This window comes from Mirounga leonina, unplaced genomic scaffold (genome assembly GCF_011800145.1).
Source record: "Mirounga leonina isolate KUSES-001 unplaced genomic scaffold, KU_Mleo_1.0 Mir_129, whole genome shotgun sequence".
Lineage (NCBI taxonomy): Eukaryota > Metazoa > Chordata > Mammalia > Carnivora > Phocidae > Mirounga > Mirounga leonina.
In genome coordinates this window covers 10009178-10022429 of record NW_023270323.1, presented here as the reverse complement: position 1 = coordinate 10022429, position 13252 = coordinate 10009178, and the positions used below count along the sequence as shown (strand labels likewise).

The following is a 13252-nucleotide window of genomic DNA, read 5'->3' as shown; positions in this document are numbered from 1 at the left end:
CTCAGTCAGTTAATCGTCTGCCTTTGGCTCAGGTCGTGATCCCAGGACTTCTGGAATGGAGCCCCGCATTGGGTTCCCTGCTCAGTGGGGAGCCTGCTTCTCCCTCTACCCCTGCTTGTGATCTCTCTCTCTCTCTCTTTCTTTTCTCTCTCGGATAAATAAAATCTTAAAAAAAAAAAAAGACAAAATACCAGTGAGGGACCATCCACGTTTTCTGTATCAGGTTCAAGAAAATCAGAAGGCAGTGAGGATAGAGTCGAGACTATGACACCTTGTAGACCCCCTGCCTGCCCTTGACTATTATAATTTTTACACTTGTTCAACATGGTTTCCCTTCCACATCATCCTCATCACTTCCTGCCAGGGCCTCCCTGGAAAAATGCATTTTGACCAACTTTTCCCCCTTCAGCAAGAACGCATGATCTTTTGCTGAGTCCTGTTACACATCGAAGCATGTAAGAGCAGGCTTAATTGTTACGTGCCTAAAAGCCCGTCCTTTCCACTGCCCATTGCCCGCTGACAGAGCCCCCCTGAAATCTCAGTAGGTGGTGCATTACCCTATCAGGGTTCTCTCTTCCATTACCCTACTTCTTGGCCATTATTCTCCCCCTGCCCATAACAACCAAAAGTTCATTTGGGCTTCGTGAAGCATTTACATCAAGCCATTATCAGATCATCACTACAATTAGTTGGCAAAATATAGAAAATATTATTAAGATGTTTTAAATATAGAAAAATGTTATTCATATGTGAGTAAAAGAATGCTTAAGACATTGAAAAGAACTATATAGATCTGTATTGCATGACAATAATATTAACTGGAGCAATAACAATAATAATCGCTAAAGCTTTAGAAGTCATGCGTGTCAGACACAGTTCCAAGTGCTTTTCATATCCAGATGTACACTCAGTTCTCACGGTAACCTTAGCTAACCTTAGCCACTCTGCCATTGCCTCTCAGGCTACATGCATCTGTAATTCAGAAAGAGCTTTTACTTCAAATAAAAATTCCTGTAGAATTCGGGGTGGAACCCGTTCGACCCTGATGCATTTAGAAGTGCATCCCTTCTTTCACGATGACTATGTAACATCACACAATTCCTGTAGGCAAACTGTGGATCCCTAAATTCTCGGTATATTAATAACAGTAACAAAGGAATTTCACCATTTAAGGAGGCAGGAAAGGCAAGGATACTGGAAGTAATTTTTCAACATATTTCTGAACTGCATGATGAAAGAGTGTGGGTCCATATACATTGAAAATTATTCTAGAGGGGCGCCTGGGTGGCTCAGTCATTAAGCGTCTGCCTTCGGCTCAGGTCATGATCCCAGGGTCTGGGGATCGAGCCCCGCATCAGGCTCTCTGCTCCGCAGGAAGCCTGCTTCTCCCTCTCCCACTCCCCTTGCTTGTGTTCCCTCTCTCGCTGTGTCTCTCTCTGTCAAATAAATAAATAAAATCTTAAAAAAAAAAAAAAATTATTCTAGAAAACAATTATTGTTTGGAACCCTAAGATTGCAAACCCTGCCTTTTTAGTTTATATGGATATATTTATAGTTAAGTCAGTGAGAATAAAGGTAAAAAGGTGAGTGTGAGTGTGATATTATGCTCATTAATGGCAGGTTTGTTTGGATTTTAACCAAATACCTTCAGTATCAGCAAAAGAATAGTTAGTGGCAATCAACCTCTTCGATTATGTACACCTATCAGTAAAAACTTTAACAACACACCCTAATATATTCCATTTATTTATAAACTCTGTGTGAGTGTGTGGGGAGGCATAATAGGTACATTTGTAAAAACATAGACAACAGAGAATTTGAAGGATTGGGTTAAAAAAATACAAATAGAATTCTAATACTTTCTTTTCACTTGGATAGAAATTTTCATATTTTATTTCCACACCCCAGGGAATTGCCTTGTACCCACTTTGGAGAAAATAGCTGTTGATATCATGGAAATTGAGGATAGTTTCTTTGGCTCAGCAGCCACAACATTTTGCAAGTATTTCTTTGAAAACTTGCTTCATTGTGCTATTCTTGTTTTTTTGAACTCTAAGTACTGCCAAGACAACAATTCAGACAGTGTGCTTTTGTAAAGAATAAGGAAGGGCTACTGGAATCGTTCTTCTCCTTTGAAACTTTCCCTGACCTAGCAGAAATGAGGGCACACCTTCTGCTCACCCTCCAAAATAAGCCCAGTGCTACACAGGACCTTCAACCCCCTGAAAAAAAGCAAAGGCATTTTTATCAGACTAAGACACACCTGGAACTTGAGAAGTAATTCTACCCTAAGTATAAATACAACATCTTGGAATCATTTTGAAATTATTTTCCCTGTTTTCCTTTTGTTTCTTTAACAAAGACTCTGAAATCTATGGGCTTACTTTAGTCAACCTATTTGACCTAAACAGTCGTTCTAGCAGAATTACTGATAAAAAGAAGACTATTAAGGAGTCTAAATTCGGGGCGCCTGGTGGCTCAGTCGGTTGAGCGTCTGCCTTCGGCTCAGGTTATGATCCCAGAGTCCAGGGATCAAGCCCCGTATCAGGCTCCCTGCTCAGTGGGGAACCTGCTTCTCCCTCTCCCTCTGCTCCTCCCCCCACTCGTGCTCTAGCTCTCTTGCTCTCACTCTCTCAAATAAATAAAATCTTAAAAGAAAAAGAAGTCTGAATTCAAATAATTTTGTTGATTGGTAGGTTTCAAGGATGAAAATGATTATTTATTCAAGAAATATTTTCTGAGCACCTACTATGTGCCTGGCATTGTTCTAGGCATTGGGGATATAGGACTGAACAAAACAACCCAAACCCCTGCCTTTATGAAGCTTACATTAAGGAAGGAAAGTTCTTTTGTAGATGGGGATGAGAATCCCAAAAAAAACTCAGGAGAACATAACTCAAGTGCTTAGAAAATCTCTTTCCCTCATCTCTTTTCTCTCATTCAAGAAAAATTCTCTGGGAAATTCAGTGTACTGATATGATATTGACGTTGTATAAACGACTACACCCTGGGTACAAACCAATCGTCCCTAGTGAGAGTTGGGTAAAGAGTTATTGTTCAGTCAGTTAACCCTTCCCTCTCAACTAAGTCAACATAGAGACATATTTTCAGTGTATTCCAGAGAACTCAAGGAAAATATTCCCACCACCAGCACAAAAATACAAGATTTGTTCTGGGAATCCTTCCCAGACAAAGAAAAGGTGGTGATGTTGGCTTTTTCAGCTGTGGTTGGTAGCCAGGCAGGTCTTTGCTATGATAATCACCTTGAGCCATGATCAAGACAGCCATCTTAAGAAGGGCTAATGAAGTGGTCTTTGACTATCATGCATGAGAAGAGAAAGGGAATGGACAGCAAAGGTCTCAGCACCTGTGACAACCCACCTGCTGTGACTTCAGACCCCACAGGAGGCCCAGGTTGTAATGGTTAACCTCTGGCATTTTCCACACCTACACCTTAATCTAGTGGTGATGGATGCAAGTAGGGCCCAATGTTCTCAGATCTGGTTTTAGAGCCCAGAACTGAAGCCGATGTGAAAAGTTGCATGGTCATGAGTTAAGGGACAGAAACGAGCAGGAGGGAAACCCTTGGCTCACATATATTCCCACTGCAAGTCTTCTTGAGCCCACTCTGACCCTCATCCACACCATCTTTTAAGACCAAGCATCTTCTTTCCTCTTAAGAGCTCTCTTTTTAGATATGTCTTGTTCATCCTTCACCTTGTGTTGTGTGATGCCAACTCCTTACTAGGTTTTTGTGTTACTAGTTATTTTTGTGTGTATATCTGGTCTTGAACCAGAGTATAAGTTTCTTGAGAACAGAGTTTGTGCATTTTACTTCTACTCTTCCTCTTAGCCCCTGGCACAGTACTGTATACATAGATATCCACTTGTATTTGTTGAATAGTAGAAAAAATGTATGGCTGGCAATTGAAAACAAAAACAGAAACAAAGCAAGATGAGGCTGAGAAGGGGGGGAAATGATTTCAATGAGGGTGGCAGAAAAAACAAGGCATTCCTGTTTGAGTTTGAGTTTGTAATATAGCAACATGTCATGTGTGTGTGTGTTCGCACGCACGTGTGCACACGTACACGTGTACTCAGTGGGTTTCTCTTCCCAGCTAAGGGAATGCAGCTGGCTTATTGTTACACCTGTTTCGTGGCTGTGCTCAACGCTTGTCATTCGTATGAGTGATTTAGATAAGTAGTCGGTGAGCCCTAGGAGTAATACATGGGTAAGGAAAAATAGTCATTTTAAGGTAAGTTACATGTTTCTAAAACACTGTAATAATATATAAATCTTTTGTTTTCCAGCTGTCAGTGGTAGCTATAGGAATTAACATATATAGAACATCCAGTGTGGAGGTGCTACTACAGTTTCGAGAAGATCAAAATACTTTCCCCAACTTCGAGCATCTGGCATACTGGCAAATACAGTTCAACAATATAGCTGCTGTCATCGTATTTTTTGTCTGGATTAAGGTAATCTGCAGAGTTCATGGTCTGGATTTTTAATAGTTTTCTCTTCTTTTTACTAACATGAACCACACAAAATGCTGGAGGACTTGAGTTTGCTTTTTGTGGCCAAATTCAAATAGCCAGCCATAGCTGCTTCACGTTTTGCAAGTAAACTAGCAGGACCCATGTGATCCTTCCTCTCAGTGTGAATGGTGCTTCCTGTGACCTGAGCTGCGCTTTTGCAAGACCTGTCCCTGCAGGTTTGTTTATCAAGTGCAATTAAGAGCCCTTTTCAACGTCAGCTGGGCGTGGGGCCCTCGGCTACACTATCACAGGGACAGGTCTGAGTTTCACCTGTTACGGTGCGACCAGGTGAAGGAAAAGGAGCCAAGAATGAGGGGTGCGGATGGGAAGGGATGGAAAGATGTATTGGAAATGATCTATAGAAGGATTGCCCCTTTTCTGGGTGGAGGCCAGACGGAAGCTTTACCTAGAATTGAGATTGGGACAGATCCATACTCTTCCAAGTAGTACCTTAATTATCCGTTTCCTTCTTTTCTGAAACATAGTGTACATTTCCATGTATGTGAAAGATGAGGGCATTTCATGTACAAATGAGCCTCAATTCTGGAGATGCAGGAAATTGTAGTAATAATGAGGCAGCTGCCCGCATGTCACTCTGCTCTCCAGATGGTAGCTACCAGCCTCAAGTGGCTATTGAAATGGAAATTTTAATTAATCAAATTACATACCATTGAACATTCAGTTTCTCTGTCCCTCTAGCCACATTTTAAGGCCTCAGTGTCTGTATGTGGCTGATGACTACTGTACTGGACGGTGGAAATAAAGAACATTTCCTTCGTCACGGAAAGTTCTATTAAACAGCACTCTTCTAGAAGCTCCTCACCAACAGTTATTTTTTTTCCTGAATTGGTACTCACACCTGGAAGGCCTGAGATTTATCGGAGGGTGTAGGCCTCATCCTGTATCTGTCTTGCTATTTATTTAGTTACATGCTTGTTCAGGAAAAACCACCACTCACACACCAAACCTTTATCATAAAATAGTAATAAATAATCCAAATCCAATAGGAATTAAGTAATGTGATTACAACAACCTTCAAAAAATGTTTATTGTGGCCCAAAACAGTGTATAAGAGTAAATTCTAGAGATTTCCTTTCAATTTGTGCCTCAGGCTGAGTGTTTTATTTAGTGTTTTGCTTGTAACTATTCTGCTTCGGAAACTTAGACTGCCATTAAAGTTCTTTAGGGCAGGGACTGCGACTTGGCTTCTGATGTATCCCCCTAATGGTTTTCCATCGGGACTTTGAGCTAGAGCTATGCAGCTTGTCATGCCTCGGGGCTGGGATGAGCAACCTGAACAGCCGTCCTTAGTGTTGCCTATAGAAATGTTCGGTATGGCTTTGCTGTCAGACAAAGCTGAGTTCAGCTGCTGGCTCTGAGCCCTGGCTGCCTCCTGAGGGCAGGATACCAGTATTTCAATCTCATTGCAAAGATCTGAGTCAGTATACATAGCCCTTCCCATAATGCCTGGCACATAGTCGCTAAATAATGAATGACAGTTAATAACATACAGTAAGTATCTCCTGGAGGGGGTTTTTTTGTTTTTCTTCACTAGTTTTCATTTGTGGCTTTTTCCCGCCCCCCCCTCTTTTAATCTTTCTTAGGGGGAAGAATATCCCTAATCCTCTTAATTATGATTTAAACCTGTTTTTACTATATTGCAACCATCACGTAAAATTTTAGCAACATCAGAACAGGAGCTTTGTTCTGTTCTCTGCTGTTCCCAGCTCCAAGAACAGGGCCTGGCCCATGGTGGGCACTCAACAAATAACTCTTTGAATGAGAAAAGAGAAGTTGCTGGGTTTAGGGGAAAAAGCAAGTCATTATTCTCTCTCTTCCAAAAATGTTGTTGTAAAATACATGTAACATAAAATTTATAACTTTCACTATTTTTAAGTGTACAAGTCAGTGACATTAATTGCATTCACATTGTTGTCCAACAATCACCATATGTATTTCCAGAACTTTTTCATCAATCCACCTGAACTCTGTATCCAGTAAACACTAACTCCAAATTCCCCCCTCACCCCAGGCCCTGGTAACCTCGTCTATCTCAATGAATTTCCATAGTCTAGCTACTCCATGTTAGTGCAATCATATAATAGTTGTTTTTTGTGTGTGTGTCTGGCTTATTTCACTTAGCATAATGTTTCCAGGGTTCATCCATGTTTTGGCCTATATCAAAATTTCATTCCTTGGTAAGGCTGGATAACATTTCATTGTACGTATCTACCACATTTTGTTCACCCATTCATCTGTCGATATCTTCCTTCTGTTACAGCTCTTCAAATTCATCAACTTTAACAGGACCATGAGTCAGCTCTCCACAACAATGTCTCGGTGTGCCAAAGACCTCTTTGGCTTTGCAATTATGTTCTTCATTATTTTCTTAGCATATGCTCAGTTGGCCTACCTCGTCTTTGGCACTCAAGTTGATGACTTCAGTACTTTCCAAGAGTGTATGTAAGTATATATGAAATTAAAAAGAAAAATTTAATTAGAGATGTCACTGCCTTCTGAAGGATAAAGAAATCTTCACAGTTGCTATTTCATCAACAAGTATTTTCAAATAGTTATTTAAAAATAAGAATTAATTATCTTTCCCAGAAGCGATGACCCACTGATGCAAAGAGGGCAATGCTTAATGCTGATAAGCTTAAGACAGCAGCTCTAGAGTAATGAGACATAGTAGAACAGCTGTAGGAAAGCAATACTGTTACAAAGGCAGAGGGCTTCTCAGCACTCAATGCAGATGGCAGCTTCTAAGAGACATTTGCCTATATTTGCATTCTTATTCAATATTGTTGCCACATGTTTTAAACTTGTAGTTTTTTTCTAAGAAAAAAATAGTATTTCTAATATTCTAAGAGAAACTCAAATCAGCACAGGAATTTTCAGTCTTTTCCAAAGTTCTCAAATATGATATGAAGACTAAAAAAAAAAAATAACCGGTATTGAGATTTCCATGCCATTGAGAAAGGAGTTAGTTAGGAAAGAAGAGAATTATGATAATAGAAGTTAAAAAGGCTTTGTACCGAAGGACAGCTGATTAATGTCACTGTTTGTTGGAAGTCAGGAACGGAAATGATTTTACTGATTAAGACCCAGCGTTGGCAACACACGGCCACTCAACACCACTCTGAGTGCATGTGAGGATACGGGATCTTTGAATGCATACAAGTCTGGCTAAGTCTTTTTTAAGAGGTTTTTTAAGAGGGTGACCGTGTGAAGTTTAGAGTTAACCATGTTTTAGCCAGATTATGTGTTAAATTCTTATAGCTAATTGCTTTATGTCATCTAATAATATTACTATATTTTCTTTTTAACCGAGTGGAAATAACATATTTAGCATGAAAGCATATTATTTTTATTCCAGAGGCTTCAATTGGTCATATAAGTAGCAAGAATTTTCCAAAGGGATTGACAGTTTTCTGTTATTTGGCAGCTATCTGTACTGATAAGAAGGTCCAAAAGTATGAAATCATCTTTAAGGAATGTTACATCAATGCTGGAGATTCTTTGTTTTTGTATTATGGTGTTTTGTTTTGTTTTGTTTTTATAGTTTCACTCAATTCCGTATCATTTTGGGTGATATCAACTTCGCAGAGATTGAGGAAGCTAATCGAGTTTTGGGACCAATTTATTTTACTACATTTGTGTTCTTTATGTTCTTCATTCTTTTGGTATGTACACTTTTGCTTATAGTGAGGTGATTTAAACTTCATAAGTCACCATCATAAAATCACCATCTTCCTTTATTTTTTAAAAGACCCAGGAATAACTGTAGATACCAGAAGACATATTTTATTTTACCTCTCACTGATTCAGTTTTAAGTCTTCACCAAATACCTTTTCCATGGTCTTTCATTAATCCATATATATGTGTCTATTCAATGTAAAAAAAAAAAATTAGTTCACATGCAAATTTATAAAGTCACCTAAAATAGTGCTTTGCCGAAAAAGTAGAATGCTTACATGTTTACATGCTTTTTTAACACAGATGTCGGCACTTTTGTGATCACTTGCTAGCATGACTTTTCATTCCTCTTTCTCTTCTTTTCTTTAAAAAAAAAAAAAAAATGGAACTGACAAAGCAAGCTAGATCCAGGATGTCAAGAGTAATATTTGAGTGAGTTATTGCTTGTGAAGATGAAGATATTTTTGTTTTAACTTACTCATATTTGCAGGCGTTAGCTACCAGCCATTTGGAAACTTAAAAAGACAACAGTAATTGCCTGGGTTGGGAGGGAGAAAGTGGGAGATGTTACTCCAGCTGCCCTTGGATTTGAGCATTAAGCCAGGAACTTACATGCATTTTATATTTTATTCTCATTTCTGCTACAGAATCTTAAATAGTATTCCTCCTTAATTTGTAGCAATTTAATAGCCACTAAAATAGTAGAGCTCTCTTTTTGTTCATTCCCCAATCATTCAATAAATATTTGCTGAGCCACTATATTCCAGGCAAGGTGCTAGGTACTGGGGGTACAGACCAGCCCTGCCCTCAGGGAGATTCCACAAATTTGTGGGGAAAACAGACATAATGAAATACATAACTCTGGGGGCGCCTGGGTAGCTCAGTCGGTTAAGCGTCTGCCTTTGGCTCAGGTCATGATCCCAGGGTCCTGGGATCCAGCCCCGTATGGGGCTCCCTGCTCAGCGGGGAGCCAGCTTCTCCCTCTCCTCCCCGTTTATGCTCTCTGTTGCTTTCTCTGTCTCTCTCTCAAGTAAATAAATAAAATCTTAAAAAAAAAAAATACATAACTGTAGTCACAAACCAGAGCTATATGCCAGAAAGGAAAAGTGAAGAAAGAGTGTGTTAAGGAAGGACCTGATCAGTTGGGTGTGGCGTTTCAAGAAAACCTGTGGGAGGGGGGGCGCCTGGGTGGCTCAGTCGTTAAGCGTCTGCCTTCAACTCAGGTCGTGATCCCAGGGTCCTGGGATCGAGCCCCGCATCGGGCTCCCTGCTCGGCGGGAAGCCTGCTTCTCTCTCTCCCACTCCCCCTGCTTGTGTTCCCTCTCTCACTGTGTCTCTCTGTGTCAAATAAATAAGTAAAATCTTTAAAAAAAAAAAAAAAAACTGTGGGAAACAGGTGTTGGAAATACAAACCATTATCTTGGGGAGGAGAAAGTTAGGAAAATGAACTAACCATTACTGAATGATAATAGCTATAAATTATGTAGCGCTTACCATGCCTGAGGCCCTGTCCTAAGCACTTAACATAGATTATCTCATTAATTCTTCCAACAAATCTGTAGGGGAGGAACTATGATTTCTCCCATTTTGTTAATGTAAGAACAAATAAATTTTAAAATAAAGATTAGAACATTTAAACAATATAGTCTTGGCAGTGCTAAGACTGAAACCCAAGTGTGCTTGACTCCAAAGTCTTTTTCACTAAGCTTCTCTTGACTATCTTCTATGAAGCCTACTGTATTCCCATTTGCAGAGATCTTTTCAACTCTTCAAAATATGCTGTGTAAATCTCAAATAATATTGTATAACAATATTTGGAAGAAGCATAGAATTCCACTTGTCTGTATTAACTGTTGAAATTGAAGAGCTACGTAGAGTTCTACACTTCTAATAATTTCTGTCAAATGAAAAAAGTGTAGACAAACAAAAATAATAAAATAAAATAATCCCACCATCCATTGGTAAATACATCGATATTTTGTTGTATTTCATTCTTGTCTCTTTTTGCAAAATATATCACAATATATGGTTTGTAAATAAGAAAATATATTGCATTTTCCTTTGGCATGATTTAATGAAAAAAATAATTTTCCCAAAGAGTATAGTAGCAAAACTATTAATTTATGTCTTCTTAAGAAATCAGATCATTAAAAAAAAAAAAAAGAACAAAAATGCATATGTCAAATTTCGGATTGATGTTTAGGAAGTATATTTAGGTTTCTTCTTTAATCTCAACTCTCCTTTGATTTACAAACAGAATATGTTTTTGGCCATCATCAATGATACTTACTCTGAAGTTAAATCTGATCTGGCCCAGCAGAAAGCTGAAATGGAACTCTCAGATCTTATCAAAAAGGTATGACAAGCCCTAATTCTCAGAATTGTTTTACTTTCTACATAAAGTGAGCATTGCTTCAGCCAGATTTCCACATCAACACTGATCCATTGTCATGGTGTAAAGTAAAGAGTAGATTGCTACATTTCAGGAATAATTTAAATGTTCTCTGTCTTAGAGCTAGAGATGGGTATGCTGCTAGCCTGGACTTAAATTCTGGAAATCATTTAATGCCCTAGAATTAAATTCTCCACAATCTCTTTTGACTCTTAAGAGCTGAGCTGCTGGTTTTACCTTTACTTATTTTGAGGACACCTCTAGTTGGCTGCCACTTGCAGATCCAGAGTTCAGAATAAACTGAAAGGGAAGAATATGAAGACATTTCCACTTTTTCTATCTCAAATACAATTTTAAAAAAGTTTTAGAAGCAAATATTTTGTAGTTCACCCTTTATCCTTGACCTTCCAAGGAAGTTTTAAAATAGTCAAAGGAAAAAGGCCACAGAGTAAGGGCCTGAGAACTTTCACTTACGCACCTTCTCAGGAAGTTGTTAAATAAATGGAAGGGCAGGACAGGAAAGTTGGGTAGCTTTGTTCTTCTCGATGTGACTTCTTTATTTGGTTTAAAGTATAAAACTTAAGCAACAAAAAATAACTACATCTAAAGTACACAGCCTGTTCCCTAACATCATTTTACTAAGATACCCGTGGCTCCTTGACTGTGTGATCTTTTTCTGTTGGTTCAAGTCCTAAGACTGTGTTGTCTGTGAATCATGTTCGAACAGAGAACTTACAGTTCTTAAAACAAAACCCCTTGGATGGGACCTTAAGATTTGGGTTATCCTGAATTTTGCAGAACAGTTTATTACATGTTAGCACATCTCCAAGGTGTATACACGCAGTCCTTACTTTGCCCTTTGGTTCTGAGATGCACAGATTTCAATTATTTCATGTTAAATAACACCAGCCTCTCCACACAGTTCCTATTTCAGTTGTCACAGTATCTTGACTGAGAATAATAGTATAAAGTACAAACTTCCAGTTGTCACAGAACATTTCAGTTATCACAGTATATTAACTGTAATAGCATAACATAGAAACTTCACTGCTAGCTCTTCAGTCTACAAATCGTTACATAAATAACGGATGTGTATCCTAACCAGTGAGCGATAACATCCCTTCTTACAAAGACTAGGCTAGGTCATGGAGCAACCTGCTGTTTAGTGCAGACACAAAACATGTAGTTGTGTTGCTTCTCTCTCTCCCTGTGAGAAACCCCCACGTGATGTGTTACAAGAGTGCATATCTGAAAGGGAGAATGGGCCAGCAAAGATGAAAGCCGAGCAAAGAAACAAAGACTGATAACACTGAAAGTGAAGCTCAAAACAAATGTAAGAGAGTTCTAGAATAGGTAGCTGGCCATGGGAATGTTGGCATTGCTATCCTTCAAGATCTTGAATATCTGTGGAAAGATAGATATGCAGTCAAAGAACTTAGTGAAGGCAAGTTTATCAACATGAATGAGAGTAGTGGTTGTGATGGAAAGTCCCGACAGTCTCCAAGGAAGTGACGCTGGCAAACAACGTCACATTCAAGGAACTCTGGAGATATTTTACAACATTGGAAGGGAAAAGGATAAAATGTTGGGAGCTGATCCATATAAAGAAAGGATTATCAGAATTCCTCAAGACATAGAAAAGAGGTGTCCTCCATATCCATTCTACAAGAAGAAGGGAAGCACTATTCAAACTACTCTGGATAAAATTTTTACAAATATTCATTTTACTGTTTTTTTTTTAATTTCCCTGTAAATTTATAACTGATACCGAGGGAGTTTTTAATGCTTTGATGAAAAGTTTTTGTTTTTTTTTTTTAAGTTTATTTAAGTAATCCCTACACCTAATGTGGGGCTCCAGCTCATGACCTCGAGATCAAGAGTCGCGTGCTTTTCTGACTGAGCCAGCCGGGCGCCCCTGATAAGATGTTTTAAAGGTCACGGAGCAATCATAATTTTTCCTGTTGATTATTAACATCACTTGCACAGTTCGGGCTTGCAAGGTCATTTTGACAGCCCTGCACTACCGTGCAAAATAAGGTCTACACTAGTAGTTACTAGTGTAAATGGATGGTAAAGCACATGCAAAAAGAGAGTAAACTAAACCCAATCTTTTCTTTTCAACAGGGCTACCATAAAGCCTTGGTCAAACTAAAACTGAAAAAAAATGCTGTGGATGACATTTCTGAGAGTCTGAGGCAAGGGGGAGGCAAGTTAAACTTTGATGAACTTCGACAAGATCTCAAAGGGTGAGAATCACACTTTCTGAGGCCCTGGGAAATTCCTATATAAAGATAAGTTCTTGGTGATAAGGATATTTCTGGCCCGAGTACTCAGAGAGACACTGTTTTTTCAGAGGAGGTGTCTTTCTGGAACATATCCCAAGAGGAGGGATGATTCAGCAGTTTCTCCTTTCTTCCTGCATCTTGATGTCTCTGTGTTTGCACTGGACCATGTACATGAATGATTTCATCTGTAACCTCTCAATAATTTCAGGAAGGGCCATACTGATGCAGAGATAGAGGCAATATTCACAAAATATGACCAAGATGGAGATCAAGAACTGACCGAACATGAACATCAGCAGATGAGAGACGACTTGGAAAAAGAGAGGGTGGGTCTAGTGT

At 39.0% G+C, this 13252-nt stretch overlaps 1 protein-coding gene across 3 annotated transcripts in view; it reads left to right on the top strand.

The window, feature by feature from the left end:
• Positions 1-13252, top strand: part of PKD2 (polycystin 2, transient receptor potential cation channel) — a 53535-nt gene that overhangs the window by 32178 nt on the left and 8105 nt on the right. For all 3 annotated transcript variants that reach the window (XM_035004546.1, XM_035004545.1, XM_035004547.1), the window contains 6 exons: positions 4312-4479; positions 6821-7002; positions 8102-8222; positions 10494-10592; positions 12753-12874; positions 13122-13239. In XM_035004546.1, coding sequence (XP_034860437.1) covers positions 4312-4479; positions 6821-7002; positions 8102-8222; positions 10494-10592; positions 12753-12874; positions 13122-13239 — 810 coding nt within the window. The remainder of the gene's footprint in view (positions 1-4311; positions 4480-6820; positions 7003-8101; positions 8223-10493; positions 10593-12752; positions 12875-13121; positions 13240-13252) is intronic.